This window comes from Nipponia nippon, unplaced genomic scaffold (assembly GCF_047370975.1).
Source record: "Nipponia nippon isolate SJK-2023a ecotype South Korea unplaced genomic scaffold, ASM4737097v1 scaffold_2, whole genome shotgun sequence".
In the NCBI taxonomy this organism is placed as follows: domain Eukaryota; kingdom Metazoa; phylum Chordata; class Aves; order Pelecaniformes; family Threskiornithidae; genus Nipponia; species Nipponia nippon.
In genome coordinates, this window is record NW_028262336.1 from 62,944,453 (window position 1) to 62,957,329 (window position 12,877).

The 12,877-nt window shown below is 44.0% G+C and overlaps 1 protein-coding gene across 1 annotated transcript in view; it reads left to right on the top strand.

Moving 5' to 3' along the window:
* Positions 1-4,607: 4,607 nt before the first annotated feature.
* MRPS9 (mitochondrial ribosomal protein S9) overlaps positions 4,608-12,877 on the top strand; it is a 34,996-nt gene continuing 26,726 nt past the window's right edge. The window contains exons 1-2 of the mRNA XM_087758888.1: positions 4,608-4,765; positions 11,681-11,860. Coding sequence (XP_087615014.1) covers positions 4,697-4,765; positions 11,681-11,860 — 249 coding nt within the window. The 5' untranslated portion in view covers positions 4,608-4,696. The remainder of the gene's footprint in view (positions 4,766-11,680; positions 11,861-12,877) is intronic.

A 12,877-nucleotide genomic window follows, 5' to 3' on the forward strand; every position in this document is an offset into this window, starting at 1 on the left:
AGTCTTCTTTCTTTTTGAGAACTGTTTGTAATTTCAATGGGGGCTACTCAAGCATATAAATTATGGCAGAGCTGGAACATAATACTGCAGAAAAGAATGCTCCCCAAAACGCCTTGCAGTGCTCAGCAATACTCATAAGCTGTGGAAAAAAAAGCTGACCCAACAACCCTCGGACTGTGAAGAAAAGATGAAACAGATGCGGGGCTGTGATCTAAAGCACGCTGAAGATTTGGGCAACACCTTCTTTCATGGAGAAGGAAAGCTGTAGGAAGGAACAAAACGGGGCACTGCTTTACAAGCAAAGATCTCCGGCTATTTTTGATTCGCCTTTACTGATTCTGTGCTCTATCCAAACCACTTTCACTATAAGATGAAATATGATCCCTCTGTATTTGGTGTTGTCATGTAAATTTGTTTTATTTTTATATTTGACAAATACTGTTGGAATAATGATTCTTGAGATCTCGCTCACAACAGACTTGATTGACAGCCCCCTAAGTGCTGTGCCTTTTACAGCGTAACATAATTGACAGCCCTTAGGTAGCTAGCATATGCAGGCTACGAAATGGAGTGTGCTCGCTCCACATGTGAAGAAAAGTAGGTGCAATGAAATAGTTGTTCTTATTACTAGCTTTTTAAAATAAAATTTATGTGTTTGCATTTAAGAAAGCGTGACTTCTGGATATATCAGCCTCAAGCCTTTCAATAGTGATGAAAAAGATCAATGCAAAACAATTCCTATGTCAAAAAGAACATACGTGCCATAAAATATCTAGAAATTACTTAACCGGAACAGAGTTAAAATACTGCTGGAATTCTCTGCATTTTTAACGTGCATTTTGTTTTTTTTCAAACACATACTGATCAGCTTCTGAAACACAAAGCTTTCTGCCAAGCCACCCTTCTCCGGTGCTCTCCCTAGCCAAAAACGCAAGTTTTTTGTTGAACACTGAACCTGGGTATTCCTAAACTTCCCTGGGTCTAAAGAAAATCCAGAAAGTGCCCCTGGTTAGGCTCTGAGGAAAATCCTTGGCATGCCAATGCTCTGCCTAGCATCCTCAGACGCTGCCACCCAAATGCTCAGTCCCTGGACGAGCACTGGTGATTGCTGTCCCTTTTGGCATAGGTGCCCCAGAACTTCAGCCAAAATACTTACAGCCTAAGGAAGAAAGGCACAGGGGAAAGAGAAGGGAAAATAATTTATAAGAAGAATAAATTTAGTTCAGAATTGAAAAACAAATCTACTCTTTCATTTCTGTTTAGGGAAAACCCTAAAAAAACTTAGGCATCTCTTCGAAAGAGGATTTAGATTATGGCATCCTGAGAAGTTTTAACTCTCCTACAACTATTTGCTTTGTCTTTTGATTCATGGAGTCTCACCCTCTCTGCTGCAGGTTAGCTTGTTCTGTTGCATGGCAGCAGATCCTGCTACATCCTCCATGAAGTCCTGCCCTCTTCTCCTGCAGAAATTTCTTGTATGTCTAAGCCTAAGATACTGCCTTCAGCTCGTTGCAGGTCAGGAGACTTTATCAGGGAAGTATCTCTGTATATTTGCCCTGTCTTTCTACTCTTCTGTAAACACCTGTCGTTGGCCACTGCTCGAGTGAAGCCATCAGGCTCAATGGAGCTTTGGTCTGACCCAGTACTGCTGCCCTTGCTGTCTTTTTTGTCTGCATCTATGAGGCAGGGAGCTGGAGAGCCATACATCTCCATCACTGACAGTGGGATACCTGCTCCTCAAGCAACTGTTTTTCACACTATCCATACCAGTAACCTGAACTCATGCTATCTACAAATCCCATCTCTGATTACAAAAGGACACCCCAAAATCTCACTGCAGGACTGTCTGCGTGTAGGCTGGTAATGTAAGCAGTCAGCAAATTTGGACTGAAGCTCAGCCTTAGGTTTGTGCTCAAGAATTTGCATATACTACAGATGTGCCCCTCAGGCTGTCCCCTGACCCATGCATGTGGCAGGCTCAGCCTGGTTTCCTTATTTTGCATTCAGTGATTTTTCATTTCAGAAACATCAAGCCCCACACAGAAGCACCAATTTTCTTAATGTCAGGCTGTCCCTGAAAGACAGCACTCCAAAGCTTTTATCATCCCAAATTATACGCTTACCCTCATTACCTAGTCTCAAAACAAAAGCAGGTAATGTGCTGCAGGCAACAGTCCCCAGTTCTGTGATTGCGTAGAGCATGATTAGCAAGGTACGCGAGTATATGGGTAATCAGATTCATGATTTGAACAAGTTCCCAGTGTTGAACACTGCCCAGCCGGGCTCAAAAAGGACATTCCTGCTACACAAGAGCCTAAAGATCCACAGAGGACTTAGCGAAACATCAGGGTAGTTTGCATGGATTAGGTCAGCATCTACAGTCTGTCAACTATATGCAGAGAGAGAAAGAGAAGCCCTTTGGAGTTAATCTTGGGATAAGTAGATTAAACACGGTTCTCTTGCATTTCCCTCCACCTCTGTCTTAATAAACTTTTGACAGAGGGATGGGGATGCAGGGGCTTGAGCATGTAAATAACTTCAGCTCATTTTCATCTTACCTTGGTTTTTGCTAAAACTGATTTTGAACTGGTGAACCCAGACTCCTGCCATTCGAGCAGAAGTGGCAATCCTTCCACTAGAAGGAATCCTTCTGGGACACATCAGCCATGCCCACCATGGAAGTACATTTTCTTCAAAGCATCCCAAGTAATAACTACATGCACTTGCACTTAGCTATACGATCAGTTTAGAAACCAGTCACCCAGGCACCTCTGTAAAAGTGTCTTCCTGGGACATGCAAGCCCAGGTAAACTCCTTGACAGCAGCAGGATGGTTGGGAAATATACCTGAAATCTGTGCAAAAATCTTCCACCTTGAGGGGGCAGCCATTAATTTCCAAGGGCTGACCGCTCTAGAGAGCCTAGAGACACAACATGGCCCTTGTCATTAAATGCTGGACTCCACACATACCAAGTCTCCATTCAGCAATTTGTGAGAACAATTTTTTAACCTCGGACTGAAACCATGGACTGTACGGACTCTCACGTCATCGAAAACATGGTCCAGACTGAAAAAGCATTTATGGTTTTTTTCACAGTGGGTATAGGAGCCAATAGACTTAGGAAGCTGGATTTACATCAACCCGTTTCCAAGTACAAGGGGCCAATATTGTATAGATGGCCCTGTTCCTTGAATTTAACTGACAATTAATTATATGTGGGGAGTGAAAACCGTTCACTCCAGTGGCGCTGTGTTTCTGTAGAGCTGACAGGAGCACGGGGTAACAATTGCTCAGTGCGGTGAGGACCGATGAGCACCTCCGCCGCTGAACAAAGCCAAGCTGCGGGGCGACAGATGGCAGATGAGATTCACCACGGGCCTTGAAGAGGCCGTACCATCTCCGGCTTTCTCCACCCCTTCAGCTCTGCTGGCTGCTCCTGGAGGTGGGTCAGCGGGACTGTGACCCTAACCCAACCCTCTTTTTCTTCTCTTTTGGAGAAACAGCTGCTCACCAATTACCATCCCTACACACCCTGTGAATGAAAGCGTGGCTGCAGTTCCCAGTGCTTGGCCAGGTGTGCACAGGAGAAAGACACTCCACTGCTCTCCTTCAGTGCAGCATTCGTAGCATTCGCTTGCATGTATCCGAGCCAATAAAAGTACCGACAGGTTCACTTTCACAGCTGGTGACCGTAAGGATGAACGCACCTTTCCAGGTGGCTTCTCCGTGACCTCCCTGCACAGGTGACTTCCCTTGCCCACTGCCAGTTTTCTTATACCCTCTATTATAGCCCAGGGAGGAAATTCTATTTACGTCTGCATGGGGGGGGGAGCAAGAGCCACCCGCGAAAAAGGCGAAAAGAAAAATAAACCTGGAAAAGCAGACATTCGTGTCCAGAATTTCCTCTCAAATAATAACTGCTCCTAAAGAGAAGGCCCAAATAAGTCCAAAGTAGAAGGTTTTTTAAATTCGATTTTTAATTCATTTCCACTTCTCCTGTGGTACAAAACACTACTGCCAAAATCCAATCACCCCTGAGGGTATACACTACACCACTTGGGGAAACGATGAACGCTCTCAAGCCCTGAAGGTTCAGCATCCAGGTTAACGCCACCTCGGGAGGTGACAGCATTGACATCCCCACCCACCCACCCAGCAAGAGACAACTGCTGCATCTTTAAAAATGGGCATTTTTCCAATGGAAAAAACCCAGTGCTAGGGTGAAATATGCTTTTTGCTACGGCTCTCCGGAGCAGAGGCGTCGCACCAGACGAGCGGCGACTTCCAGCGCCGCCCGCGCCAGCAGGAGCCTGGGTTTCAGCCGTTCCCTCCCGCGGTGGGGCCCAGCGGGGCAGAGCCCCCTCAGGTGGCAGGCGCGCGCCTGGGGCCTCCTGCGGCCCGGGTCCCCGCTGCGACCACGACGCAAGCTCCCAGCCATCATTTTCAAGACCACTCTGACGTTTAATAACGCTGACGTAGTTTACTTTTCGGACGCGTTTCGAGAACCCGCCCGCGGCCCGACCGCCGCGCGCCGGAGCGGCTGGCACCGCGCAGGCGCGGCTCGGGCCCCGCCCCTCCAGCCCCGCCCGCCAATCGGCGGCGCCGGGACCCGCGGCGGAGCGCCGCCGCGCCGCGCCCTCGCCTGCCCTCCCCCGCCCTCCTCCCCCTCGGCGTCCGGGGCGGGGTGCCGCGGGCATGGCGGCGGCCGTTGGGCGCGTGCTGCGGCTGGGCGGCCGGTGGAGCGCGGCGGCGCCGGGCCCCCAGGTGAGAGCCGGGCCGGGCCCTTCCTCCGCCGTCCCCCATGGGGAGGCCGCCTGCTTCGCGCTCTGGTCCCCCGGGCTCGGCACGAAGGCGGCGGGGGGCTGGGGAAGCGGGCGGCGGAGGGGCGGAGCGGAGCGGGGGTGTCCCGGCCGGGGTGACACCGCGCTGGTTTCGGAGGCCCCGGTTGGGCCGGGGCGTGGGGCCGCCCCTGCCTCTGGGCGGCCCGGCCGGCGGGGCCTGCGGCCTACGGGGCGCCGGCGGTGGGTGCGCGGGGCTGGCGGCGAGAGGAGGCAGCGCTGGGGCGGGAGGGCCAGGGCCGGCGCCGCGTTCGAGCCAGCCCTTCGGTGAGCTCAGTGTATTTTTCTTAATGTAAAAAAAAAAAAAAAAAAGCGTTGTTAAGCCCTGATTTATTTTATATATCACTAGAATTAGCAGAGCCACGCATAGACCAAAGCCAACACGAAAGTGGAATTCTTTAAGATGGTAGTTTTTTGGGTTGATCATCTTGAATTGTGTTTGGTCAGCAGGTAAATAAGTAATGAAGTCTCCCTGTTCCCGTGATGGAGAGAGAAATGCGCTCCACAAGTGCGGCAGCTTCTGATTAAACAGAATTACCCGTTTGTTTTGAGAGATACTGGTGTTCAGCTGCTTGCTGTTTAATTAAAAAGCTGAGCTGCTGTCAGTATTGAGGGCAGCCACTGTGTTTGTGCAGTGGTATTTGATACACCTGTCTATGTATTTAATCAGTGACCAGCAAGTGGATAAAGAGACATGCTGGTAATACTTTAAAGTTACAAAGTAATTTAGGCTAATAAGGGCTGAAGAACTGTTGGGTGACTGAACTAAACTAGACCATGGGGTAACAGAAGAGAAGATGCAGTAAGGAAATGAAAGGTAATACTGGAAGGAGCAGTTTGTTTACATTGGTTACTTCTAGATTAACTTTACCCATTAGGGGTAAAGACCTGGTACCCGTGTGGGTAGTTCTTTACGCAGCGGTCAGAAATACACACGCTTAAGTTGTGCAAGGAATGACAAAGAGAATAAGGCTGAAAATATTCTAACACTTGATTTCCTTCTCAGTTGGAATAGTTTGTGTTGCTTTGGTTATCCTATATCAAAGGTACGATTATGACAGTAAGTTAGTTTTTCTGGCCAGGCACCTGCTTGAGTTTGAGTTGCAAACGATTTGTATTGTAAATGAGGAAATGACCTCAAAGGAGGAGTCACTGTAGAAGGTGGGGCTGCAAGGGCCCTTGAGAGATCATTTGTCTGCTCCTTGCACACAGAGGTGGGATCAGTGCCTAAGCCTATAGCTATATACAGATCATCTAACTGGATATGAAGGGAACTAAAGGGAAGCAGGGCCCAGGAAACTTAAGAGACTCTTAATTCCATTAGGTGTAATTAACCTGTGGAACTGTTTGATGAGGATGTTCAGGATACCAAGTATTTATGTGAGAACAAAAAGCAACGTAAGGAATTCGGAAGAAGATTCCACTGAGGACTGTTAAAAACAGGATATCAGCATGTCTTCGAACTGCAGATTGCTGGGAACTGGGGAGGTGTCCTGGGAAAATTATCCCTACTTTTTTGTCCTCTCCTTGTGCCTCTGATACCGACTGCTGTTGACGACAGGGTAATAAGTTGATGTACCCTTGTTCTGACCTGCTATAACCATTTCTTACATCAAGCACTTATCTGTCCTTACTGTTAGGGAACTGTTTTAGGATGCCTATCCTAAAAATCCCTTGCTGGAGTTTAGTTCGTTACTTCTTGTCTATCTTAGTGGGGGAAACAGTTTAATTTCTTGGGTTTTTTTGTATTTGAAAGTGTCTCGCATTGAGAGAGGACATTGGAGAGAAACTTTGTAATTCCAGTTCCCTCAGCTTTGACTGAACAACAGGTTCAGTTTCCTGTTCTTCTAATAAGCAAAACACAGAGATGTAGCACAATATATGAAGAAAAAAAAAAAGTTCTAGCTTAGTTACTGTCAGTCACTTCTGGTGTGATTCAATAGCTGTTCTCAACAGAAGAGTTCAGAGCACCATACATGCTATTTAATTTGATTGGGTCAGCTACCTTATCTAAATCACTGTGGATGGTATATGTGCTGATATCAGAAAGAGACGATAGCACTTTGGTGACAGTCTTTCAGAACTACATGCTTGGAATGGAGTAGCTTTTTCTGCAGTTGTTAACTAAGCTAGAGTCGAAGAGCCTGTTAGTATTTGATAACTTGCGCCTCAAAACAACCGGATCTAAATTCTGTTCCCTGTTATGCACGTCTGACACTTGCCATGTGTCTGTACATTCAGTTATCCTTTATTTCCGTAGTATACAGCATAAGTGCAACTTAATATGTAGATTTGGTCAAATATGCACAGAAAGTAGATTTTCTGGGTGGGGGAGACGTAGTTTTACAGTTACCTGTGAAGAGACTTCACTTTGAGACAGAGTTTCTTCTGATGAAATACTTTGTGAAATCAGGTATAAAAAGTAATGTAAAATCACTTATGCGTATTTGCTGACACCTCGTGATACTTTCTGATGTGTTTTACAAAGTGCTTCTTAAAACATGAACCTGATACTGGGTCGCCTAATTAGTTCGTAGGCAGACTGAAATCTGAGATTATGTAAATACTGTTTAAGTAAATCAATTAAACACATCTTTGTAAAACAGCACACTAGAAAGCCAAAACTCGCCTGTTGAACAAAAAGTAATTCTTTAGAAACTCGAGATGGGTCCGAGCATTTACATTCTATATGATTGCTACACAATACATGTTTTTTCTTGTGCAACAAGTGACCAGAGGACTACTGTTGGCATCTTGTACGTCTGCTGGGTTCAGCAGCGCTAGCTGTGTGCCAGTAATCGGGGCAATGGATACAGGGCAGCTTTAGTCCTGCATACTGATGTGGTTATACGGCTCCAGCTCCGCATCTCCTAGTGAAGTTCTATCCGAAAGATAATTTTTTAGTACAAATTTGTGCGCTGCATGGTTTTGGAAAAGGAGATGGTTGAAGTCTGCCGGCTTACAGCATGGAAGCAGCATGAAAATGGTGCAGCTGCATGCGTGCCACATCATTTGGTGTCTTCTTCTATCTCTGTAACTATGTCATGTTGTAAAATGGACAATGTTTTCACTTGAATTCAAGCCTCCTGTCTCCAATTCCCCTTTCTTCCCATTCCAAAAATACAGGAAGCTTGATTCCCCTGTTACTGATGTGTGTTGATTTTATATCCATATAACTCCAGTGAAGCAAAATGAACAGGACAAGTAAACAGACAAGTCCTAGTTATTTCTCTTCTTGGAAAAAATGGGCCAGAGAAGTTGGAGTTGTCTGAAAATGCTTATTTTTTTTCTAAAGCAAATTTTACATAAGCTGATTTTCTATAAATATACGGCATCCCTGGAAAATCAGGATTTGCCAAACTGTTTTAATGCTAGGTTGCTTGTTAATACCAAGTAGTTGTGTCCAGGAGTAAAGGCTTTCCTTTCTCCCCTGTCCTCGTGGAAGAGCCTATTATTTCAGGAATGCTGTTAACAACCATTATTATTTGAAAAATGGTGAGGCTGCTGTCTGCAGTAATGCTTTATGAAATGTGTAAGAAGTGAATGCAAACCTCTGTGGTTTCCTCTAGAAAGTAGAGGAGCACGCTTTCTTGTTTGACTGAAATGCCAGAAGCATTTAGCTGTGCTTTGCAGTTCTTGCCTGTACCACCCATGAAATAGTACTCTTATCCCAGAAGAGGTACCCAATACAATAGATATTAATTTGCATAAGAGGCTGTTTTCTAATTATGAACAGTTTATGTGTCCAGGGACTTTTGATTAGTGACGAATTGAAACTAGGGAAGAATATGAATAGCTTGAGGGAAGGAGGACAAAAATGAGAAAATTACAATAGAAATTGACAGGAATAAGATGAAAGCAATCTTTTTTAAAGTATTCTGTTTAAAGCATAGCAGAGAGAAAGCAATTTTGGGCCGAGTAATAAGGAATCATATGTTCATTAACAAGAATTACAAATAATTAGTTACTATTAAGACAAGTAAGACAGAAGATGAATTGAGTTCTTTCCCGAGGAGTGACTGGGAGAGAAGAATAGGGAATATGCAGAGGTACCTCTGCTTTCCTTACTGCTTTCTAAGGAAATCACCAGAGCCTTGCCTGTGGAAAATGTGTACATTTAAAATTTTGATTTTTTTCTTTTAATTCTGTATATGTCAATGTAACCTCACAGAAAACATTAAAAAAAAAAAAAAGGAAGGGGCAAACCAGGACTAGCATTGCATATGATACATATAAGCTGTGAAGAAAACAAAGCAACTACAGGCTCTTCAGCACAGAATTCTGCCTTGCAGCTGTTTCTAAACCTTTTATGGCAGAGGTATTGGTTACTTTTCTGAGGTACACAGGCCTTGAGGGACGTATCTTTATCTATGACAGGTTGTAAAAGCATAGAGGGTCACTTCTTTCCATCTTGTGTGCCCTTATTATTCAAAGATTACTTTACATGCTATATCAAGCCTTATTGAATTCACAGGACCTATCCTGCAGCACAGGCTTGTGCTATACATAGGTTTAAGGCAGGGTATTGTACTCTTTATTCCAAATTGAAATTTCAAGTGGTGATGTTAGATTTTGTTTATTGAATCCTGAGACAGTCATGGGCAGATAAATTGATCATGAATAGCTTTACATACATGCAGGAAATTGAATGTGTTGCACCAGTCGATCCTGGGCTGCCAGATGTCCGGAATACGAACTGGACTCTGTGAAAGTACAAGAAAAGCTGTGTTTCATTTCTTGCTCATGTGGCACTCGACCATGTAATACAGAACACCCAAAGCTTCTAGTCACAGGAGAAGTCTGCGTAAGCTAACTTGTGAGCTAGTGTATTCAAGTCAAGGAGGAGAAGTACACAAGAGGTTAGATTTTTTTTTTTTTCCCCACATAGTGTGACCATTTGCTACCATCTTGTCATTAAAGCATAATCCAGTGATGATTGTCATATCTTTAAAAAGGGTATAGATACCTTTTAGTACGTCTCTTTCTCCATTAGAAAGCAGTGCGCAATGGAGAAGGTAGGTTCCAGTGTGACTGACTGATTGATTGCAGATTCACCTTGTTAGTGTTACTAACAAAAGGTGGAAGTTTGATCCGCTTTTGGGTTTGTCTTGCAAATATGCTCATGTAATCTTGTTTTGAGGAGACGTGTGTTCATATCATTGCAATTATAACTTGGTTTGAAGATTACTGCTGTATTTGTATTAACTATTGGAAGGCAGCAAGTATTCTGTGCTATTCATATTAGCTTAACTCAGAATGGTAACGTACATGAAAACAGTCAGCATGTCTAAACTGCAATCTGGAGAAGACAAGAAGACTTGCAACATTTAATCCTTTCAAGTACTGGCTTTATTCTGTTCCTCGTAATAAGAACCCTAACTAGTTCACTTTGTTGTGCGTGTTTGGGTTTTAATGTTTGGCTAAAGGTAGATTGAGGCTGCAGCTCCAGGAACAGCAGAAGCAATTTAATAATTTGCTCAAAGAAATGAAGGTAAAGTGAGGACTCCCCCTCTTCTTCCTTGCTCCCAGTTGCATGGTTCAGCCGCCTTCTCGTGTCAGCTTTGGCTGTTCTCAGAGCCTTCTCTGAATTGCTTGGACTTACCAGTTCAGCAGCCTACTCGTTGGGAGGAAGCAGAAGTTAGTGTCCTGCCACATTTAGGGAGCTGAGCTGGCTTGCAGAAGAGTCTGAGTGCCAGAGCCGAGTGAAGGGCATGGAGGGCGGAACGCTGGCAGGGGTGAACTGTGAGATGGGCTTGCTCTGCTTTGTGAAACTGCACTGTCTGCTCACAAAGCCAAGCCATGGCACGTTGAAGGGGCTGGAGAGAAGTGTTTCAGGGTACTATCTGGTGAACAGAACTGGGCATTTTTCTGATTCAGAAGTGACTCTTTTTCTGTCTTTGCTTTTCTGTCCCATGTACCATTTTTCCTTGTGATTCCCTCCCTCCCCCTGCCCACAGAAGACCACACAAATAATCAGTTCTCATTCAGTTTGTGGAATAATTAGGCTGCAGAGGACTTTAATACTAATGTTGGAGAGACAAAATAGTGCATAATATTGGCACTAGGCCAGAACTGGGATGTTACAGCTCTGTCAGTGAAGCTCCTGTTCATCTGGCAGAGAGCTTGATTGAAATTAGTCATCTTAACTACTGATTGTCTTGACAAAAGAAAAACCAAACCTGTATCCCACAAAGATCAAAAGATAACTGTCCCCTGAGTTATGACTTCTGAACAATGCTCAGTAGTAGTTGCTGGTGAGAGCTACCCTACTGGTTTTCTAATTGTTCTACCTAGATAGTGAAATAGCTTAAGGACCGTCCTGGCGCTGTGAACAAGAAGGAGCATTCCGTAGCCTTTCCAGAGCCCCTAGCAGTGTTTGTGCAGCCACATGCTTCTGAAAGCCACTAAAGAGCTGCCCCACAGATTCTTTTCGTACTTAGTTATGGGATGCCTTTAGGTGAAGGCAAAACCTGCTTATTTGCTGGTAGATATTTATTTTCTTTTAAGACTGCATCTGTTGCTCAGTGCTGTGTTTTGCTTTTGCTGGATGTTCCTGACATATGATACTACATTTCTTTCCATCAGAAAAACCTTCTGAATTAATTATAATGTGTGAAAATATTCAACTTTTAGAATGTGTTTATCTCTTTATGGGCAATAGATAACTGGAAGAAAATGCTGCTGTGAGTAATACTGCCTTTTCTAACTTATTACAATAATGTGCTGAATCTTGTTACAGGCATAAACGGCTTGTTATACCATTCATTTTATTTAGAGCTCACTGTGCCAAAAATATAAAATAAATCTCTCACTTTTCTTTTTTCTTTTTTGTTTTTGTTAGACGTTAAGGCTAATCTATACCACTACAGCAGTGCAGAGGAAAAATGTAGGAGCCTCAGGACCTGAGAAGTACACGGAGGCATTTATTAAAAAACAGATTGAAGAGTTCAACCTAGGAAAGAGACATTTAGCCAACATGATGGGAGAAGATCCAGAAACTTTTACCCAAGAGGATATTGATGTAAGTACAGTTGCTCTGTTGGAGAAGTAATTTACTGTAGAGTTTCAGATATTGAAAGCACTTTACTTCAGCATGAGCCCCTCAGCTCTCTGTGAATTTTAATCAAACTGTCAGAATAAGAAAGAATGCTACTATACATTGCAAACATTGCAACTGTGACTGTGAATAGAGATTCTATCCCTGATACCATGTGAGGTCAGACATCACAGTATAGAGCTGTGTACCGTATCTTGCTAAAGCACAGTAGGTTCTATTTAAAAGTCCTAATGGATAATCCCCTTGATCTGAGGTTATAAGAGGCACTGTAAAGGTTTATGTAGCACTTCGAAACGTTTACCCACAATTTGACCTGCTGTGTATATTTAAGTCAGGTTTTCTTCTGTGATACTGCGGTTGTGGTAATGCAAATTAAATTTTATAGGATGTTTTACAACTAACACTTTAGTTTAGCTTAGGGATTTTAATATAGATGTGAATTTAAGCTCGTATCAGTAGCTCCGAACATGCTATTTTATTGCCATTCACTCTGACAACTGACAGATGGGTGGCCTCCTCTTTCTCTCTGTCATTTAGGCTCATGTATAGATATGCTGCCTTTCACTCAGAAAAATGTTTTGTTGCATGGACTTTTTTTAATGTCCCACCTGGTCTTCACTTCTGTCATTTCTGTCTTATTTTATCACACATCAGAGGTAGGGAAGAGAAATGTCATTTGGTGACATTCACTTTTAGGTGAAGCTGCATAAAGTCTCGTGGCTGAAGCTTTCTCTGCGCAGCAGCGATGCTATTTACTATAGCCGTGGCAGCACAGTAGGGCCCTTAGGGGAGACGTAGTAATGTGGTATGTGCCAAAAGAGAGGTGTGCATGGTTTAGTTTTTTCAGGGGGAGAAGATTGTTTGTTGCCTCTCTCAGTGGCAAAATTCTGTCAGCATAGCTGTGTCCACATAAGAGGTCTTGACAGCATGCTTATGCCAAGAAAGAGAACTACGTCTGTAGGTGGTAATACAGGCTGATTT